The sequence below is a fragment of the Hippopotamus amphibius genome, chromosome 3, assembly GCF_030028045.1.
Source record: "Hippopotamus amphibius kiboko isolate mHipAmp2 chromosome 3, mHipAmp2.hap2, whole genome shotgun sequence".
Classification (NCBI taxonomy): Eukaryota; Metazoa; Chordata; class Mammalia; order Artiodactyla; family Hippopotamidae; genus Hippopotamus; species Hippopotamus amphibius.
The window spans coordinates 140,810,681-140,828,472 of record NC_080188.1 but is presented as its reverse complement, the minus strand read 5'-3'; the positions used below and the strand labels follow the sequence as shown (position 1 = coordinate 140,828,472).

At 38.8% G+C, this 17,792-nt stretch overlaps 1 protein-coding gene and 1 pseudogene across 1 annotated transcript; one reads left to right on the top strand and one right to left on the bottom strand.

Annotated features, from left to right (window-relative positions):
* The first annotated feature begins 8,638 nt into the window (after positions 1 to 8,638).
* On the top strand, positions 8,639 to 9,351 carry LOC130849005 (14-3-3 protein theta-like; annotated as a pseudogene).
* Positions 9,352 to 9,561: 210 nt separating this feature from the next.
* On the bottom strand, positions 9,562 to 16,520 carry LOC130848808 (60S ribosomal protein L14-like). Its single transcript, XM_057727195.1, has 2 exons — positions 16,259 to 16,520; positions 9,562 to 10,265 (listed from the first exon to the last, which is right to left on the bottom strand). The coding sequence occupies exons 1-2, from the start codon at positions 16,518 to 16,520 to the stop codon at positions 9,562 to 9,564; spliced, it is 966 nt and encodes a 321-aa protein (XP_057583178.1).
* Between the last annotated feature and the right edge of the window lie 1,272 nt (positions 16,521 to 17,792).

Sequence of the window (17,792 nt, the reverse complement as noted above, 5' to 3'; positions counted from 1 at the left end):
AATAGAGAACCCAGAGGTAAACCCAAGCACATATGGGCAGCTTATCTTTGACAAAGGAGGTAAGAAAATACAATGGAAAAAAGACAGCCTCTTCAATAAGCGGTGCTGGGACAATTGGACAGCAACATGTAAAAGAATGAAATTAGAACACTTCCTAACACCATACACAAATATAAACTCCAAATGGATTAAAGACCTAAATGTAAGGCTAGACACTATAAAACTGCTGGAGGAAAACATAGGCAGAACACTCTATGACATACATCAAAGCAAGATCCTTTTTGACCCACCTCCTAGAATCATGGAAATAAAATCAAGAATAAACAAATGGGACCTAATGAAACTTAAAACCTTTTGCACAGCGAAAGAAACCATAAACAAGACAAGAGGACAATCCTCAGAATGGGAGAAAATACTTGCCAATGAAGCAATGGACAAAGGATTAATCTCCAAAATATACAAGAAGCTCATGAAGCTTAATACCAAAAAAGCAAATAATCCAATCCACAAATGGGCAGAAGACCTAAATAGACATTTCTCCAAAGAAGACGTACAGATGGCCAACAAACACATGAAAAGATGCTCAACATCACTAATTATTAGAGAAATGCAAGTCAAAGCCACAATGAGGTATCACCTCACACCAGTCAGAATGGCCATCATCCAAAAATCTAGAAACAATTAATGTTGGAGAGGGTGTGGAGAAAAGGGAACTCTCCTGCACTGTTGGTGGGAATGTAAGCTGGTACAGCCACTATGTAAAACAGTTTGGAGGTTCCTTAAAAAACTAAAAATGGAACTACCATATGACCCAGTAATCCCACTACTGGGCACATACCCAGAGAAAACCATAATCCAGAAAAGAAACATGTACCATAATGTTCATTGCAGCACTGTTTACAATAGCCAGGACATGGAAACAACCTAAATGCCCATCAACAGATGAATGGATAAAGAAGATGTGGCACATATATACAATGGAATATTACTCAGCCATAAAAAGGAATGAAATTGAACTATATGTGATGAGGTGGATAGACCTAGAGTCTGTCATACAGAGTGAAGTAAGCCAGGAAAAGAAAAACAAATACTGTATGCTAACACATACATATGGAATCTGAAGAAATGGTACTGATGAACCTAATGACAGGCAAGAGTGGAGATACAGAAGTAGAGAATGGACTCGAGGACACGGGGCTGGGGTGGGGGGCGAAGGGGAAGCTGGGATGAAGTGAGAGAATAGCATAGACATATTTATACTACCAACTGTAAAATAGATAGCTAGTGGGAAGTTGCTGTATAACAAAAGGAGATCAACTTGATGATGGGAGATGCCTTAGAGGGTCAGGACAGGGAGGGTGGGAGGGAGTCGCAGGAGGGAGGGGATATGGAGATATATGTATAAATACAGCTGATTCACTTTGGTGTACCTCAAAAGCTGGTACAAGAGTGTAAAGCAAATATATTCCAATAAAGAGCTTAAAAAAAAAGGCTATTGTGTTATTATGATGAGAGGTTCACTGGAGTAATTCTTTCAGCAACTGTCCACCTCCTTACATTGGATAGATCAGGAGACAGAGTTGACCCCAGAGTGTTTCAGTCCCTCCCTCCCTTCTCTTTTGGATCTGCTTTCCCACAGAGAACCTCTGTCCTACTCTGTGATATGTGGTATAAGGCTTTGCCCCTGCAGGACAAGACTTGTGTTGGCCATTAGAGGTCAGAGACTAATTGGGTAAGTCCAATTCTGGGAGCAATGTTAAGAAGTCAGTTGCTGAAGACCTAAACCAAGTTCACCAAAAGTGTATGTCTGTATTAATATTTTTAGTGGTGGTGTAGTGTTTTGATGACCTATATATACCATAGTTTAGGTTGTTTCTGATTTTTTCTTTTTGCTGTTACAAATACTACTGCAATGAGCAACTTTTTATATGTATACCTACATGGATATTTCTGAAGAAAGAAATGAAATTGCTGGGTCAATGGGTTAAAGGCTGATAACTACTGACAAAATTTCCTCCAGAATACATTGTAACAATTTTTACACCTACCAATTTTTCACAACCTCCTATCTTCTCATTTGGACTAGCCACCTGTCCTCACACAAACTTGCAGAAACTCCAGTTTGACTGCTTCATTCATCCACATCTTAGTACTCTTTGTAGCCACTAATCCTCTGGGATTGTCTACTGTTTGGGAGATTCTGAAAAAGATGAAATATTTGCTGAAAAATGTGTTGTCCTCTCTCTCTTCAATAATATCTCCCCGATTTCTATATAGACAACACAAAGATACCAGTTTTTCAATATATAATTAGAACATGTGGATGTCAAACATTCAACAAGATTTATTTTTAACCACAAAAAAGGTTGCCATTTCCTGAGGGTTTGGTGGTAGAGAATGAGGATGTAAAAGTAGCATGGAAGTCATTTTTGAGGATAAAGGCTTTTAATTCCATATTCTGAAATGGAACATGCCAGTGGAATTAAACCAAACACTTTTGCTGTCATATCTCAAAGTAGTTTACCAACCTAATGATAATAGCAACTTGTCTATGTTTAGGTTAGATACCTTACAAAACACTTGAATGACAAATGGGGTGCGGATTAATATCCCCATTTTAAAAATGAAGAAACTGAGGTTCAGAGAACACAAGTGTCTTGCCCAGGGTCACACTGTAAGTGGCCAAACAGGGGCTTAAACTCAGACCTACATTCCAGCTTGAGCTGACAAGAAAGACTGAAGGCAGAGTAAACAGCATGGTGAATAGCTAAGAGTAAACGTGGCTTCCTTTCTTCTGCCTTCATTCATGTAAAGGTAAGCAAAGTATAGTGGAAAGGGGTAGCTTGCACGGGAAGGAGTTAGTAAACAGTTACTTCTTACAAAGATATCGGCTCCTGAATTCTCGCCTTGCTATCTGCTCTGGAACCAAAATCTTCTCTTCCCAAAATCTTCTCTTGTAGGAATCGATGCTGCCACCTCCACATTGGACCTCCAGGGGGCACTGGTCCCTCCCACCCCTCACCTGACACTAATTAAGTATGAGAAAAAAAAACCCTTGATGACAGTTTATTAACTAGCTTCCATGTGCCAATTACTGGGCTAGCTTCTTTAATATTATCTCATCTAAATTGGAATTAGTATGCCCATTTTGCATGTCAGGAAACTGCCAAGGCTTCAGTAAGAACAGAACAGTCAAACATGTCTCTTTTCATGTTAAAGTGGCAGAGACAAGTGGCAAATTCTTTTCATATTAAAATGAAAATGATAGGTCAAATGTTAAAGAAAACATTTAAAAACAGCAAAATCAAAGATAATTCCACCAATCTAACACAACTATCTTTTGTGTACCATCTTATTCCTATGTGGATACATTTTTCTAGAAGTTGCAGTTGGCATGTATGCAAATTTTATGTTCACTTTTAAAATTTAGCTTCAGAACCATCTTCCAAGTTACCACAATCTTCATAATGAGCATTTTAGTGGTTGCAGAGTAAATGATTTCCCCAGTGGACATTTAGGTTATTTCCAGTATTTGGTTGTCCAAATCAAATTATATTTTGTGCTGTTTTGTTACTACTAAATTATTTCCTTAGAATAAATTCTCAAGAGCCATATTATTGAATTAATGGGTATAAACATTTTATAGCCCTTACCATATGTTACCGCCTTGTCATATGATTGAGTAAAAGGGTATAAACATGTTTTATAGCCCTTCCCACACGGTACCACCTTACTAGGCTAAAGGGCTCTATGAATCTTAGTGACACACATAAGTAAGTATAGAGTTAGATATTTTCAAAAGAAACCATACTGTTTTCCATTCCTGGCAAATTGATGAGTTAGAAACTTTGAAAGACTCTCCATGTTAAAACAACCAAGATCTTGAATAAAATTTAAAAGCCATGTTCTTAAATGAATTACTAAACTGACAAGAAAATAAAGAATCTAAGATCCTCGAAATGGATTAAAACTAACAACCCTGGAAAGTAAGTAATAAAGCTCTCCTTTACCTCGGGTACTGCTCAACCCAGAACAATACCACATTGATGATTTGCATCCTTCCTTAGTATGATACTTGTATCATATTAAGAGACGCATGATTCAGTTTGATACATTATTGGCGACATTAAGTTTGATCACTAGATTAATGTGGTTATCTTTCAGATGTCTCCATTGTAAGGGCACCTTTCCCCATTTGTAATGAATAAGTTATCTTTAGGGTGTTACCTTGAAACTGTACAAATACTTTGTTCTCCAACCTTCTTTGTTCAATAGTAATACATCCATTAATAACACCTGCCTGAAAGAAGGTGATTTTTTTCCCATCAATTACGTACTGTCAAATTCAAACTGCTTGAGCCAATTTGCACTCCTACCAGCAAGGTGTGAGTTGCCAATGTTCCACATCTTCACCAAACCTGCTAAGGTCAGACTTACCAAGTTTTATCTTTTTAATGAGTATGGGATTGTATTTCCTATAAACTGACAGATTTAGACACTTGTTCTAGATTCAGGTTTATTTATTTAGGCAAGGATACTTTGTACACAATGCTGTATACTTCCTATTGTATCATGTCAAGAGGACATAATGTCAGGTGTTCAATCAGTGGGTAAAAATGTGGTCAACTGTATCCATCAATAGATATAATAATAAGATTCCTCAACAAAACAACAACAAAACCCCCCCCCAAAACTCCCAAAACCCTGGTATGTAGTAGAATCTACATTTTATAAAACAAAAAGTTTTATATATGTATTCAAAATGCTTAAAAATATTTGCCTGAACTATTACAATCACTGTTTGCAAAACAATTTTTCTCCAGTTCCATCACTTCCTCTTTATTTATTATTTGATATTCTTCTGTAAACAAGAGCTTCCCTTTCCTTCTTCCTCTATGGGCTCATGGATACTTTTTTCATCAAAGTGTTATTATTCTCAAATTCTTTCTCATGTTCAAATAGCCCCCTATTTGGCCAGTGAGAATTATTTCAAGCTGCCTCAGATGTCCTTTTGATATGTTCCCATAAGCTTTTGAGCACTTGCTTATTTTTGGCACAGTGAGAAATTCCAGGCTCACTTTGTGCTTTTCCTGCTCCAGACCTGGGGTCAGTCATTTCCCCAAGGAGAGCTTATTCCTTTTAGTGGAGAATAGTAAGGAGAAATTAAGTTCTGACAATCGATGTACTTAGTTCTACTAGGATTGCCACTGAATCTAGGCCCTGCCACTGGACAAGCTAGGAGATATATTTTATTAAGTAATGAGCTTATATGGATATCTCACCGTATAAGGATTGTCAAATCCATATTTTAATTTCCCTTTTCCCATACCGATAATCTTATTTCCAATAACATCAATATATGTATTCATTTACTAAGTCCTATAATACATGAAATTGATATACTAATCCTGAAACACAGTTTCAGGATTAGTATATCAATTTCACTATCAATAAAATCCTACAAGCTAAAGTTCAAGATATTTTGCAATTCTTTTTGTCTTTAGAATATAACTGCTGAGCATGTACAGTTAGCTAGGGTACTACGCTCCACCGGTACTTGGATTGGCTCTTTTTTTCTTCTCTGAGTTTATGTTATCAGTACCATTAGGGTCAATTATTTCCTGTTTGCATTCAGTTTTAGGGTTTTTGGGGGGTTTTTTTTGCTACTCATGTTAGTTTATTTTTATTTTTGAATGTGTAAACATGAATATGGCTCAAAAGTCAAAACCATATATAGTTATACAGCCACAGAAGTCTCATTCTCTTCCACCCTATTCCCACTAACACCAGGAGAAAATCACTTTCCTTATTATCCTTCTTGTGCTTATTATTGCAAAATATGCAGATGCATACATATTTACTTAATTTCCCCTTTTTTATACTAAAGGTAGCATACTTGAGTATATAGTATGCTTCCTTTAGTACTGAAAAAAGGGACAAAAGGTAAATATGCATCCATCTGCTTATTTTAAAATAAGCACTTTGATTTTTTTAAAATTAACAATGTAATTGAATAGCACTCCACTGTGTAGATGGTCCACAGTTTATTCAATGTCTCCTATTTTGTCCATTTAGATTGTTCCCAATATTTCATTGCTAAAATTAGAGCACAATGAATAATCTTGTGCATATATATTTTTATGCTGTTGGAGTGTATCTTCACCCCAAATTCCTAGAAATTGGATTGCTTGGTCAAAGAACAAATGCATGTGTAGCTTTGCTAGATATTGTAAATTCCTTTCTGTAAGTGGGGTACTCTTTCACATCCACACCCGCAATGTGTGGAAGTGAATCCTTTCCCTCGGCCTCACCAAAAGAGTATGCTGTCAAGCTTTCCAAGAGATCCTCTTTTATATGGTTTGTCCTCATATGGTCTCTAGTCTCTTTCTTCCTCCCACCTCTCATAATATTTTAAATCTATTTTGCCTTGTCAGGACTTTCTTTGGTTCTGTTAAGTCTCCAGAAACAGGACAGACTAAGAGTATATCACACTTGCTTCATAATTTTTACATTTACATCATTTTCGGAGAGGCTGCTTATTTGCAATGAATCTGTTCTAAGACAGAAAGATTCTGCTTCCTATTCTTAGAACATCTAAACAAATAAAAACTGTCTTAAAAATGGTAAGCTACGAAAAATTCACACTATATCATGCTGAACTTCACAAAAGCAAACCCAAATTTTTGGGGGGAGCAATCACTTAGCAAAACAAATCTCAATGTATGTTATTCCTACCTTGAACTTTTACATGATTACATGAAAAAGGGAAAATGAGTGTCCAAGATAGCACCAAAGCTTGTAAGATAGATGTAAAAGATGATAGGAAAACAGCTTACATTTCTGCTTATATAGGTAGAAGGCTGGGAGAAACTTATTCCTGCACAAAATGTTTTCCTTATTTTTATCAACAGGACTATTTTTATTAGAGGAGGACCAATGCTTATAGAAACACTTGTCTACACAGTGAAGCCTTGGCTTACAAAGACAGTATTTGCAGCTCAGAGTATTGAATGGAAACACTTCATAATTTGCAATTTTTCTGAGACTGAAATTTAAATTGTATACACAGCACACAGAAAGGCAAATATATGTTGGTTAGAATGCCTCCCAGGCAGGGAGCGAGTCATTTTCTCCAGGGTTCTCTAAGTCTTAATTATGTGTTCATGGAGAAAAGGTAAATGCCGTGCATTTAAGTTTAGATTGTTCCCAATATTTTGCTATTAAAAATTATGCCACAAAAATAAAAAAAAATTATGCCATAATGAATAACCTTGTGCATATATTATTTTCACACTGTTAGAGATATATCAGAGAATGGTATTGTAGGGAAAAAAGTACCCATAATCAAGCAGATTGGGTAACAAGTTAGACAGATGAGAAACATATTTCTACTCTGAAGAACTTCTCAGAGCCTTTAGCATGCTAAAATGCATTAAGACACTTCAAGAAGAGAACTACGTGATGCAGTGTTTTCAAACTTATTTATGATATTCTTTTCACATCTCTAGAAAGTAGTGTTCCATGGAACACAGTTTGTCAACCACTGCTGTGGTGGCTTTTATGCAAATGGGAACTCTGAAAAATCTTGGTACCCATTTCATAGGAAGGTCAAGTGTCTGCTCTTCTTCATTTTCCAGAATGTAATCTGCCCTCTCCAGGGCCTCTAGAGGGCCTTGTTGCTTTGCTGTGGGCAGCATTTCCTATTTATTTTCCTTCACTCAATCCAGGATCTATTTCTCAAGGAATGGGCATCGCAGATAGTAGCCTGGAAATTCCCACCTGCTCCGGCTGATAGGCTTTTGTTTAGGACTGAGGCGTTGCTAACAATTATTTATTCCTGTTCTAAAGACCAGGCAGATTCTTAGTTGCCATCTGGCAGAGCCAGCTTCGGTTGATCATCTCTGAATAGCTAAGTCTAAAATTAGCATTTCTAATAGTATTTTACATGGTACTATTTATATATTTATTAAGCTCTTTATTGGAATATAATTGCTTTACACTCTTGTACCAGTTTTTGAGGTACACCAAAGTGAATCAGCTGTATTTATACATATATCCTCATATCCCCTCCCTCCCGCGACTCCCTCACGGCCCCCATCCCAGCCCTCTAAGTTATCACATATCACAGGGTACTATTTATTGAGTGACAATATATGCCAAGTGCTTTATTCATATTATGTAATCTATATTTTTTTTTGCTTAAAAAACAAAATAAAACACAGCTTTACAATATAGAAAGAATTCCCATTTTACAGATACCATACTGCTTTACAGATGATGCACCTGAAGTTCAGAGACATTTATACCTTGCTGAAGTTCACACAGCCAGTTTGTGGCAATAACCAGAATTGTTTGTTTTGCTGATCTGCATAACTACAACAACCAGATTTTTATTTTATTTCATGCTGCTTCCCAGTAATTTAGCAAAGTGGAGACCTTAGCCAATTATCTATTGGCGTTGTGGCCCTGCCCTCGGCAGGCACCGGGGTGGGGTGGACTGAGCTGAGACCAGAGGGTCCTTGGCTAAAGCCAAAGTGGATCAAAGTGGTGAGACTCACACCATTGAGACGAGAAGGCCCTCCGCAGCCCCCTCCCGATCCGGGTGGGTACTCACCCTCGCTCTCCTCTCCCCTGGCCCATGGAGAAGACAGAGCTGATTCAGAAGGCGGAGCTGGCCGAGCGCTATGACGATACGGTCACCTGCACTGAAGGCCGTGATGGAGCCGGGCGCCGCGCTGTCCAAGCCATAGCGCAACTTCCTGTCGGTGGCCTACACGAACGTGGTCAGGGGCCACAGGTCTGCCTGCAGGGTCATCTTGAATATCAAGCAGAAAACCTACCCCTCTGACCAGAAGTTACAAATGACTAAGGACTATTGGGAGACAGTGGAGTCCGAACTGAGGTCCATCTGCACCACAGTCCTGGATTTGTTGGATAAGTATTTAATAGCCAATGCAACTAATCCAGAGAGGATCTTCTATCTGAAAATGACGGGAGATCACTTCCAGTGCCTTGCTGAAGTTGCATGTGGTGATGGTCAGAAAAAAATGATAGATAATTCCCAAGGAGCTTACCAAGAGGCTTAAACAAGAAAGAGATGCAGCCCACACACCCCATCCCCTGGGGCTGGCTCTTAACTTCTCTGTATTTTACTATGAGATCCTTAATAACCCAGGACTTGCCTACACACGGGCTAAAATGGCTTTTGATGAGGCCATTGCAGAACTTGATACACTGAATAAATTGGCCTGTGAAGACAGTGCCTTCATCATGCAGTTGCTTCAAGACAACTTTATGGACATCAGACAGTACAGGCGAAGAAGTAATGTGGCAGAAGGGGCAGAAAACTAAGTGCATGCAGGGTGTCATCCTTCTTCCCCTCAAGAAACCTTTTTACTCACCTCTATTCCTTATTCCATTTGGGTTTCCTGTAGCAAAGAAACCCATTCGTGTGTATGGAATCAATTGTTTGCAGTCTTTTCACGCTGTGGCTTTGGAAAAACTCTTTGATTTGTGTTTGTCTTGGCCTTCCTGGTGTGTAGTTACTGCTGTAGAAAAGTATTAATAGCTTCCTTTTTTTTTTTTTTTTTTTTTTGATGCCTTTGGAGCAGGTGCTTTCTGGGCTGGAATTTTCTGACCCTTCTGAGCTTTTGGAGGAGGTGCCGCCTTCTGGCCTGCAGCTTTCTGGGCAGGAACCTTCTGGGCTGGAGCCTTCTTACCCGCAGTGGTCATCTTTTTCACTGGAACCTTTGCAGCAGCTGCCCTCTTAGCAGCAAGTGCTTTCTTGGGAGAAGCTTTCAGGAGAGCTGCCTTTTGAAGTTTCTTGACTTCAAGCGTGATTAGTCTGTTCCTCATTTTCCTTGCCTTCATAACTTTATAACGATCAAAATCTGTCATCTTGGCTTTCTTTTCTCTGGCTTCAACCTTCTTGGCCCACCTTGTGGCTGCCCACTTTGCACTGATATCTGCCTTCTCCCAGGCTTTTCGGACATACTTCTGGAGGGCACTGTGTGGGAACTTGAGGATGAAGTCAGTGAGCTGCATGCATTTGAAAGGCATAGCCTGTCTCCTTACTTGAGTGCAAGGTCCATCCACCAAAGCCCTGTTCTGATCAATAACATCCACAATTGCAACCAGCTTCCCAGCATGAGGCCCAAAGGAGACGTAGGCCACCCGGCCAACCTCCACGAAGCGCCTGAACACCACGTTGGCGGCATTTGGCAAGAAGAAAGAAGGCCAGGCCCACCATGAGCATGCGTCAATAGCTTCATTTATAAAGATAACTTCCAAACGCTTACGTAGAGGACTAAAAATGTATTTAGGAATCTGAACCAGTTCTGTAAGTGACTGTGTTTTGCGTTACTGTGATGATATGAAAATGTAATTAATTACAATGTAAAGAGTGTTCTCTATAACGTCTTAATTTCTATATTTAGCCCCTACTCTTCTTCAAGGGTTTTCTTTTAGTAAGCAACTTTCCACGCTCTTAATGTATTCCTTTTTGGTAGGCATCCAGAAATACTAGACTGACTGGAAAAGTGTTTGACATTTCTGGGCTGGGGGTCATGAACTGAAATGCCCCCTGTATCACATATGATGGAGGTCTTGTGTATCTGTGACAGCAGAGAGTTTCCTTATTCGCTCTTCATATGCTGCTCTTCAAGTTGACAACTTCCCTTTCCAATAAAAATTCACTTCACTTGCACCAACTGCCTTTGGAGTCCTGGTATTCACTTTACCATGTAATAGAAGTAACATGTTGCTGTCAGAATACAAGCATTGCTTTTGGCAAATTAAAGTGCATGTCATTTCTTAATACACTAGAAAGGGGAAACAAGCCAGAGGACACAAGTCCGAGTCTAAAACTTTAGTACTTTTCTATGTAGATTTGTGCACGTGTGAGAGGGTGTCCAGTGTGTCTAGTGATTATTGTCTCAATAGCTGGACCACTACTGTGTGCTGCTAATCACTGACTGTAGTTCCAAAAAAAGCCTTGTGAAAATGTTATGCCCTATGTAAGAGCAGAGTAACATAAAATAAAATTACACTCTACAAACAAAAAATTATCTGTCAGACAAAGAAAAATGCAAAAAATGTATAGTTGTGCTTCAATTTTCTGACTATTTCAAGAGGGGGAAATGACTCATTTCTGACACTCCAATCGCCTTACTTGTGTTTTATTAGTGGGGATTATGGTTCACTCATATCTGAAAAAGTGTTTCATTTCCCCCGAGTCAGACAAGGCTCTCTTAATTAAGGAAAACAATCCACTTTTTAGAATCATAAAGACACTCCCATGACAGTTACATTTAGCCAGACTGACTGGAGGCATCTTTATATGAGATAAAGCTGAGCTTCTTAAAAATGTATTGTTCATCTCTTCCTCTCTTCCTGTCTATTAGAAGCAGAGACGAAGCCTTGCCGGCTTCGTGAAACTGCACTCTGTATTCCTGTAACATTCCCTAGAAAAATGACCTCTGGGTTTTTGAACTCTGTTTTCTCTCCAAAATCAACATTGTTGAACAACGAAAGGAACCTCTAACCATCAAAGGCCAAGGAAGCCAACACCCAGAGAGCAAGGAAATTCCATTCTGAAAGTCAGCCCCAAATCTTCTTCCACAGTCTCTTTTCTAGGCAACGCATGCAAGCGCCTCATTGTTAGATTTATCACTTCATAACCATGGGTGTTCCGCCCCACATAAACATTAACTTTTCAACCTGTAGCACTGGCGAACAAGACGAAGGGGAAGCGGCTGCCCACCCTGACGCCTGTGTCGGATTTAGATGACGGTTGTGTGTGGACAAGACACACAGAGGCAATGCCGGGGTGGCTGACTCGGATGGGGTTTCCAGATTGGGACACTTTTTCCTAGATGTCAAAAGACTGGTTTCCTCTTTTTGCGCTAGCACTGTCCAGTTTTGATGGGAAAGTTATAACTTCCTAGAATTAGTTGGGAAGGGTCAATATACTCTTGTAAAATTTTACAATATTTTAAAGAAGGTTAACAGATGCTATAAATCGGCGTGATTCTTTATTGAGAAATCTTTATGCCTTTAAACATAAAAAACACTTTAGTGACGCATCTAATATTTGAGCCTCATCATTTTCAGTGTGGAACTGTGCCCCTAGAGGGGTGCCCTGTGCTCTCCTGTGATCTGACCACCCACGGGGCTCTCAGCACGGCGAGGGGTGTGGGTAAGTCTCATTGACCCCTCTCACTTAGCTTATCAAAGTTGGCACTCGGTTTGTTATTAGGAGATACTGAGGCTGGCCGCTTTTCCCAGATGCCTCTCTGTCTTTACATTGTGAAAAATTAAAGTGAAAAGAACAGCACACACTTTTTTTTAGGATGCCAACCTTTCTAAAACCCGTGATCAACAAATGTTTTACATGTTTCAAGGGACTTCATTCATTTATTCACGCAACAAGTATCTGTGATTGTTTACTAAAAGCCAGGCTGAGTCGGGGGCTGGGATGTGATCATTAATAAAATGCTCTATGAGAAGACCATCATCAGGATTTCCAAATTTCTCCCCATTTTTCAGTAAAAATTTGGACACCAGCAATAAATGGACAGTGAGTAAAACTGGATTATAGAAAACATCATATACTGGAAAAATGACTTCATACAGTAAATTGGCCATTCCATCTCTTTCTCTTTCTTTAGAACAACTCAGCGAAATAAAATTCCAACTAATTGTTGGACAACAGTGTTTCACACATACATCACGTGGGCCAAAAAATAAGCAGCAACCTCATAGACCAAAAAAAGGGGGAAGAAAAGAAAGCTTTTACCTTTGGCCTTTTAAATCATCTTATACAAACCAAGCACTTATTGTACAGCTAAATATAAACACAAAAGATGTTACTAGAATGCTTGGAATAAGATTTTTGTTGTTTTTGCTTTTTTTAAGAGTGTTTTGTTTTTTTTTTTCTCCTTTGAGATTATAATGAACGTGGTCACACCGTAAGTAAAATCAGAAGTAGGGCAGAAAACACTCTGAAGGCTGGTTTGGTCATCTGAGATCGTTAGAAATGGCTGACCTCTAACAATATGTTATACAAAATATAAAATATAAATAAAATTCACAAACTCATTTTCCCTTTTGAAGCACCTTTCAAGAAACAAAAAGCAGGCACAAAAATGGAACAATACTGGAAGTCCATAAATAAACCTATGCTAAGATGGCCAATTAATCTTTGACAAGGGAAGCAAGAATATACAACGGGGAAAAGACAGCCTCTTTAATAAATGGTGTCAGGAAAACTGGACAACTACATGCAAAAGAATCAAACTAGACCATTTTCCTACACCATATACAAAAAAACTCAAAATGAATTAAAGACAAATGTAAGACCTGAAACCATAAGACTCCTAGAAGAAAATATAGACAGTAAACTCTTTGACATTGGTCTTAGCAATATTTTTTTTTTGGATCTGTCTTAGGCAAGGGCAACAGAACCAAAAATAAACAAATGGAAATACCTTAAACTGAAAAGTTTTGCACAGTGAAACCATCAACAAAATGAAAAGGCAGTCTACTGAATGGAAGAAAATATTTGCAAATGATATATTCGATAAGGGGTTAACATCCAAATTATATAAAGAATCACACAACTAAATATCTAAAAATTCAATTAAAAATGGGCAGAGGGGGGCTTCCTAGGTGGCGCAGTGGTTGAGAATCTGCCTGCCAATGCAGGGGACATGGGTTTGATCCCTGCTCCAGGAAGATCCCACATGCCTTGGAGCAACTAAGCCCGTGAGCCACAACTATTGAGCCCATGTGCTGCAACTACTGAAGCCCATGCGCCTAGAGCCCATGCTTTGCAACAAGAGAAGCCACGGCAATAAGGAGCCTGTGCACCACAACGAAAAAAGTAGCCCCCATTCACCACAACGAAAGGAAAGCCCACGCACAGCAAAAAAAGACCCAACACAGCCAATTAAATAAATAAATAAATTTATTAAAAAAAAGTGGGCAGAGGATTTTTGTAAGGTACCAATGTTTATTATGGACAAGGTTCATTATTTTGCAACATCTAAGCCTTTTAGATGTCCTGAGGTGACAATGTATGATAAAAAGTAGAGCTAGTGCATTAATCAATTTGTAAATATCTTCATTATAATTGATAAAAAACAGCATCTTGTTAAACCATCTCTGAGAAATGTACGTCAGGACTTGTTCATTATGTTGGCAGCAGAGGGGCAGAAGGAAGTATGGCAGAGGGATGTATGAGGATGTGTTCATATTTATGTTTTGATGATAACCACCGATGTGTGTGCATCTCTTGGCTGTGCTACAGGAATACATTGTTAAGTAATTCAGTGGAAACATACCTCCTTGCTAATACTTTAATAGTTTAGATCGCATAATGAGTCCTCTTAAAAGCATTATACTTTGTGTACTCTGTTGCTTTATGTCTCATTTTTAATTGAACATTTAAGGGAATGTAGTATTTTAATCATAACTCTGCCAATATCTTTATCTAGAGGCCCACTGCCATTTTTGTCTTTTCTGAAATTTCTGTCGCCAAGAAAGGCAGGATTACATTTTTTTCTGTCCAGATTGAGGTGGTGTAGTATACTCCTGGTTATCAGAATACTCATAACTTTGGGACTTTGAAATAGTAAATACTCATAATGTGTGAAAAAGCATGACACATAACTGTGTGATCTTAGTTACATAAAAATGGATGCTTAGGTGTGTAAATACACAAACAAGACCTAGAAGGACACATCAAATGGTAAACTGCTTGAGATGATGGATGACTTTGTTTTTTGCTTCGTGTCTTTGGTCTCCTATTATGCACATGTTAACTTTTAAGAAATAAATGTTATTTTAAAAACCTTAAAAAAATAGGCAGAGGACCTAAATAGACATTTTTCCAAAGAAGACATACAAATGGTCAACAGACACATGAAAAGATGTTCAACATCATTAATCGTCCCAGAAATGCAAATCAAAACGACAATGAAATATCATCTCACACCAGTCAGAATGGCTATTATCAAAAAGACAACAAACAAATGGCAAATGTTGGCCAGGAGGTGGAGAAAAGGAAATGCTCATACACTGTTGGTAGGAATATAAATTGGTGCAACCACTACAGAAAACATTATGGAGGTTTCTCAAAAAATTAAAAATAGAAATACCAAATGATCCAGCAATTCCACTTCTGGGTATTTACCCAAAGAAAACAAAAACAATAATTCAAAAAGATATATGCACCCCTATGTTCACTGTAGCATTATTTATAGCAGCCGAGATACATAAACAACCTAAATGTCCAGGGATAGATGACTGGATAAAGACTATGTGGTATATATATACACACAATGGAATATTACCCATAAAAAAGAATGAAATCTTGCCATCTGTGACAGCATGGATGAACCTAGAGAGTATCATGCTAAGTTAAATAGGTCAGAGAAAGACAAATACCACATGATTTCACTTATATGTGAAATCTTAAAAACAAAACAAATGAACAAAGAAAACCAAACTTGAGAATAGTAAGAAACAGACTTATAGATACATAGAGCAAACCTGCAGCTGCCAGAGGAGAAGGAGGTAGAGGGGATTGAGTGAAATAGGTGAAGAGGATTAAGAGATACAAACTTCAAGTTATAAGATGAATAAGTTACAGGAATGGAATATATAGCATAAGGAATAGAGTTAATACTGTAATGATTTTGTATGGTGGCAGACCATTACTGGACTAGAGGTAATCATTTCATAACGTATTTGATTGTTGGATCGCCATGTTGTACACCTGAAACTGACTTAACAGTTTATAGTCAACTATACTTCAATTAAAGAAGAAGAAGAAGAAGAGGAAGAGGAAGAGGAAGAGGAAGCAGCAGCAGCAGCAGCAGGGCCTTAGAAATGTTGGTTCTTTTTTCCTTTCCTGTTTGAAATTCACGTTGTGGTTGTGGTTTGGTGGTGGACAATAAGTGTCATCAGTGGGCATGCCGCCCAAGGCGGGCTGGCTGGCTGGCTATCCAAAGGTGACCATGTTTAGATTCTGACACAGAATGATGAATAGATCACGGTGGCTTTTTTTTTGTATTGTATTGTATTGTATTGTATTGTATTGTATTGTATTGTATTGTATTGTATTGTATTGTATTGTTTTGTATTGTATTTGTTCATTTTCTTTTATTTCTTTTATTTCTAGGTCAACTTTTCCTTTTTTGCGGTGTAGTCCTCCTCATCAGTCTTCTGCTCTTGGTATCATCATCGTCAACCGCACCATCTTCAACTGCCCATTTGACTGTAGCTGCCTCAGCCTCTTCATCTTCCTCTCCATTCTCTTCCTCACCATCCCTTTCATCTTTCTCTGCCTCATCACTTTCTTCCTCTTCTTCACCTACGTCTTGCTCCCTATTTTTTTTCATCAGCCTTCTCACTAGCAAGTGTGGCTCCTTCATCCTCCCCCTCTCCACAATTTCCTTCTTCTCCTGCAAATCCTTGGTGGTGATCTCATACCTGGTGACTATGGCTGTGCCTGACATAGTGGGGCATGCCAGTGATTCCATGCAGTGGATTAAAAAGAAAGTGATTGTTCAAGTGTTCAGTTAGTTATAGCAGAGGCAATGTGGTAGCCAAGAACATAGACTTTGAAGTCAGACAGGTCCTAGTTCTACCTCTTACAGGCCATGAGATCTCAGGCAAGGTATTCAAACTCTCTAAATTTCAGGGTCCTCATCTATAAAATGGGGATAGTAACACCTAATTCCTAATGATGTTATGATAATCAAATGACATGGTATATTTAAAATTCTCAGTATTGGCTCTGGTGTGAAGTGGCTGATTAATGATAGCTGCCAGGTTAATAATAATAATTTTTACTCAAGGAGTAGAATTGACAAAATGAAGTTCTATGTACAGGCCATCAGTTCACAGAATGAAGGAGCAAGCATGATGTAAAAGCTAACAGAGTTGGGTTATTCAGGAAAGATGACTTCCCAGGGGACACAGGTGGGACAATGTATAGAACGTATACATTCAATCCCCACTTATATTTAATCCCCACTTAAAGGTCTGGAACATCCTTGGACTCGGGGAATCAGTCCCACTTCTAGGTAGAGTAGATAGAATGAGCACCAAGTCAGAAAACACATCACAACAGAATTGGCCTTAGCACGCCAGCACTAATTTAGGCTAGCCATTCATCTAGGTCCTGGATTGCACCTCTGTGACTAAGTCCCTACTTTGGTAGGCAAAATGCTAAATGTGTCCTCCTCAACCCCTGCAACTTCCCATCTCCTCTTTGATTATCCAATCAAACACAAATCTAGGTACTGCTGGGAAGGGATTTTGTAGGTGGAATTCAGTTACTAATGAATTGACCTTAAGATAGGGAGATTATCCTGGATAATCTGAATGAGCCCAGTGTAATCTCATGAGCCCTTAGTAGTAGAAGTGGAGGCAGCCGAGTAAGGCAGAGAGATGTGGCAGAAGTCAGAGGCCAAAGAGTGATGAGGCAGAAGGGGAAGTTGAAGAGATTTAAAGAGAGGGATTCAAATTACCATTTTGGACAGCAAAGAGAGGCATAAACCAGGGAATGCAAATAGCCCGTAGAAGCTGAAAATGACTCCTTGCTGACACCCAGCAAGGAAATAGGGAACCCAGTCTGACAACCACAAGGAACTGGATCTACCAACAATTTGGATGACCTTGGAAGTAGATTTTTCCCAGACTCTCCCAAGAGGAGCCCAGCTGGCTGACATCTTGACTTTGGCAATGTGAAAACCAGAGCAGGGAAACCAGTTGAGCCAACCTGT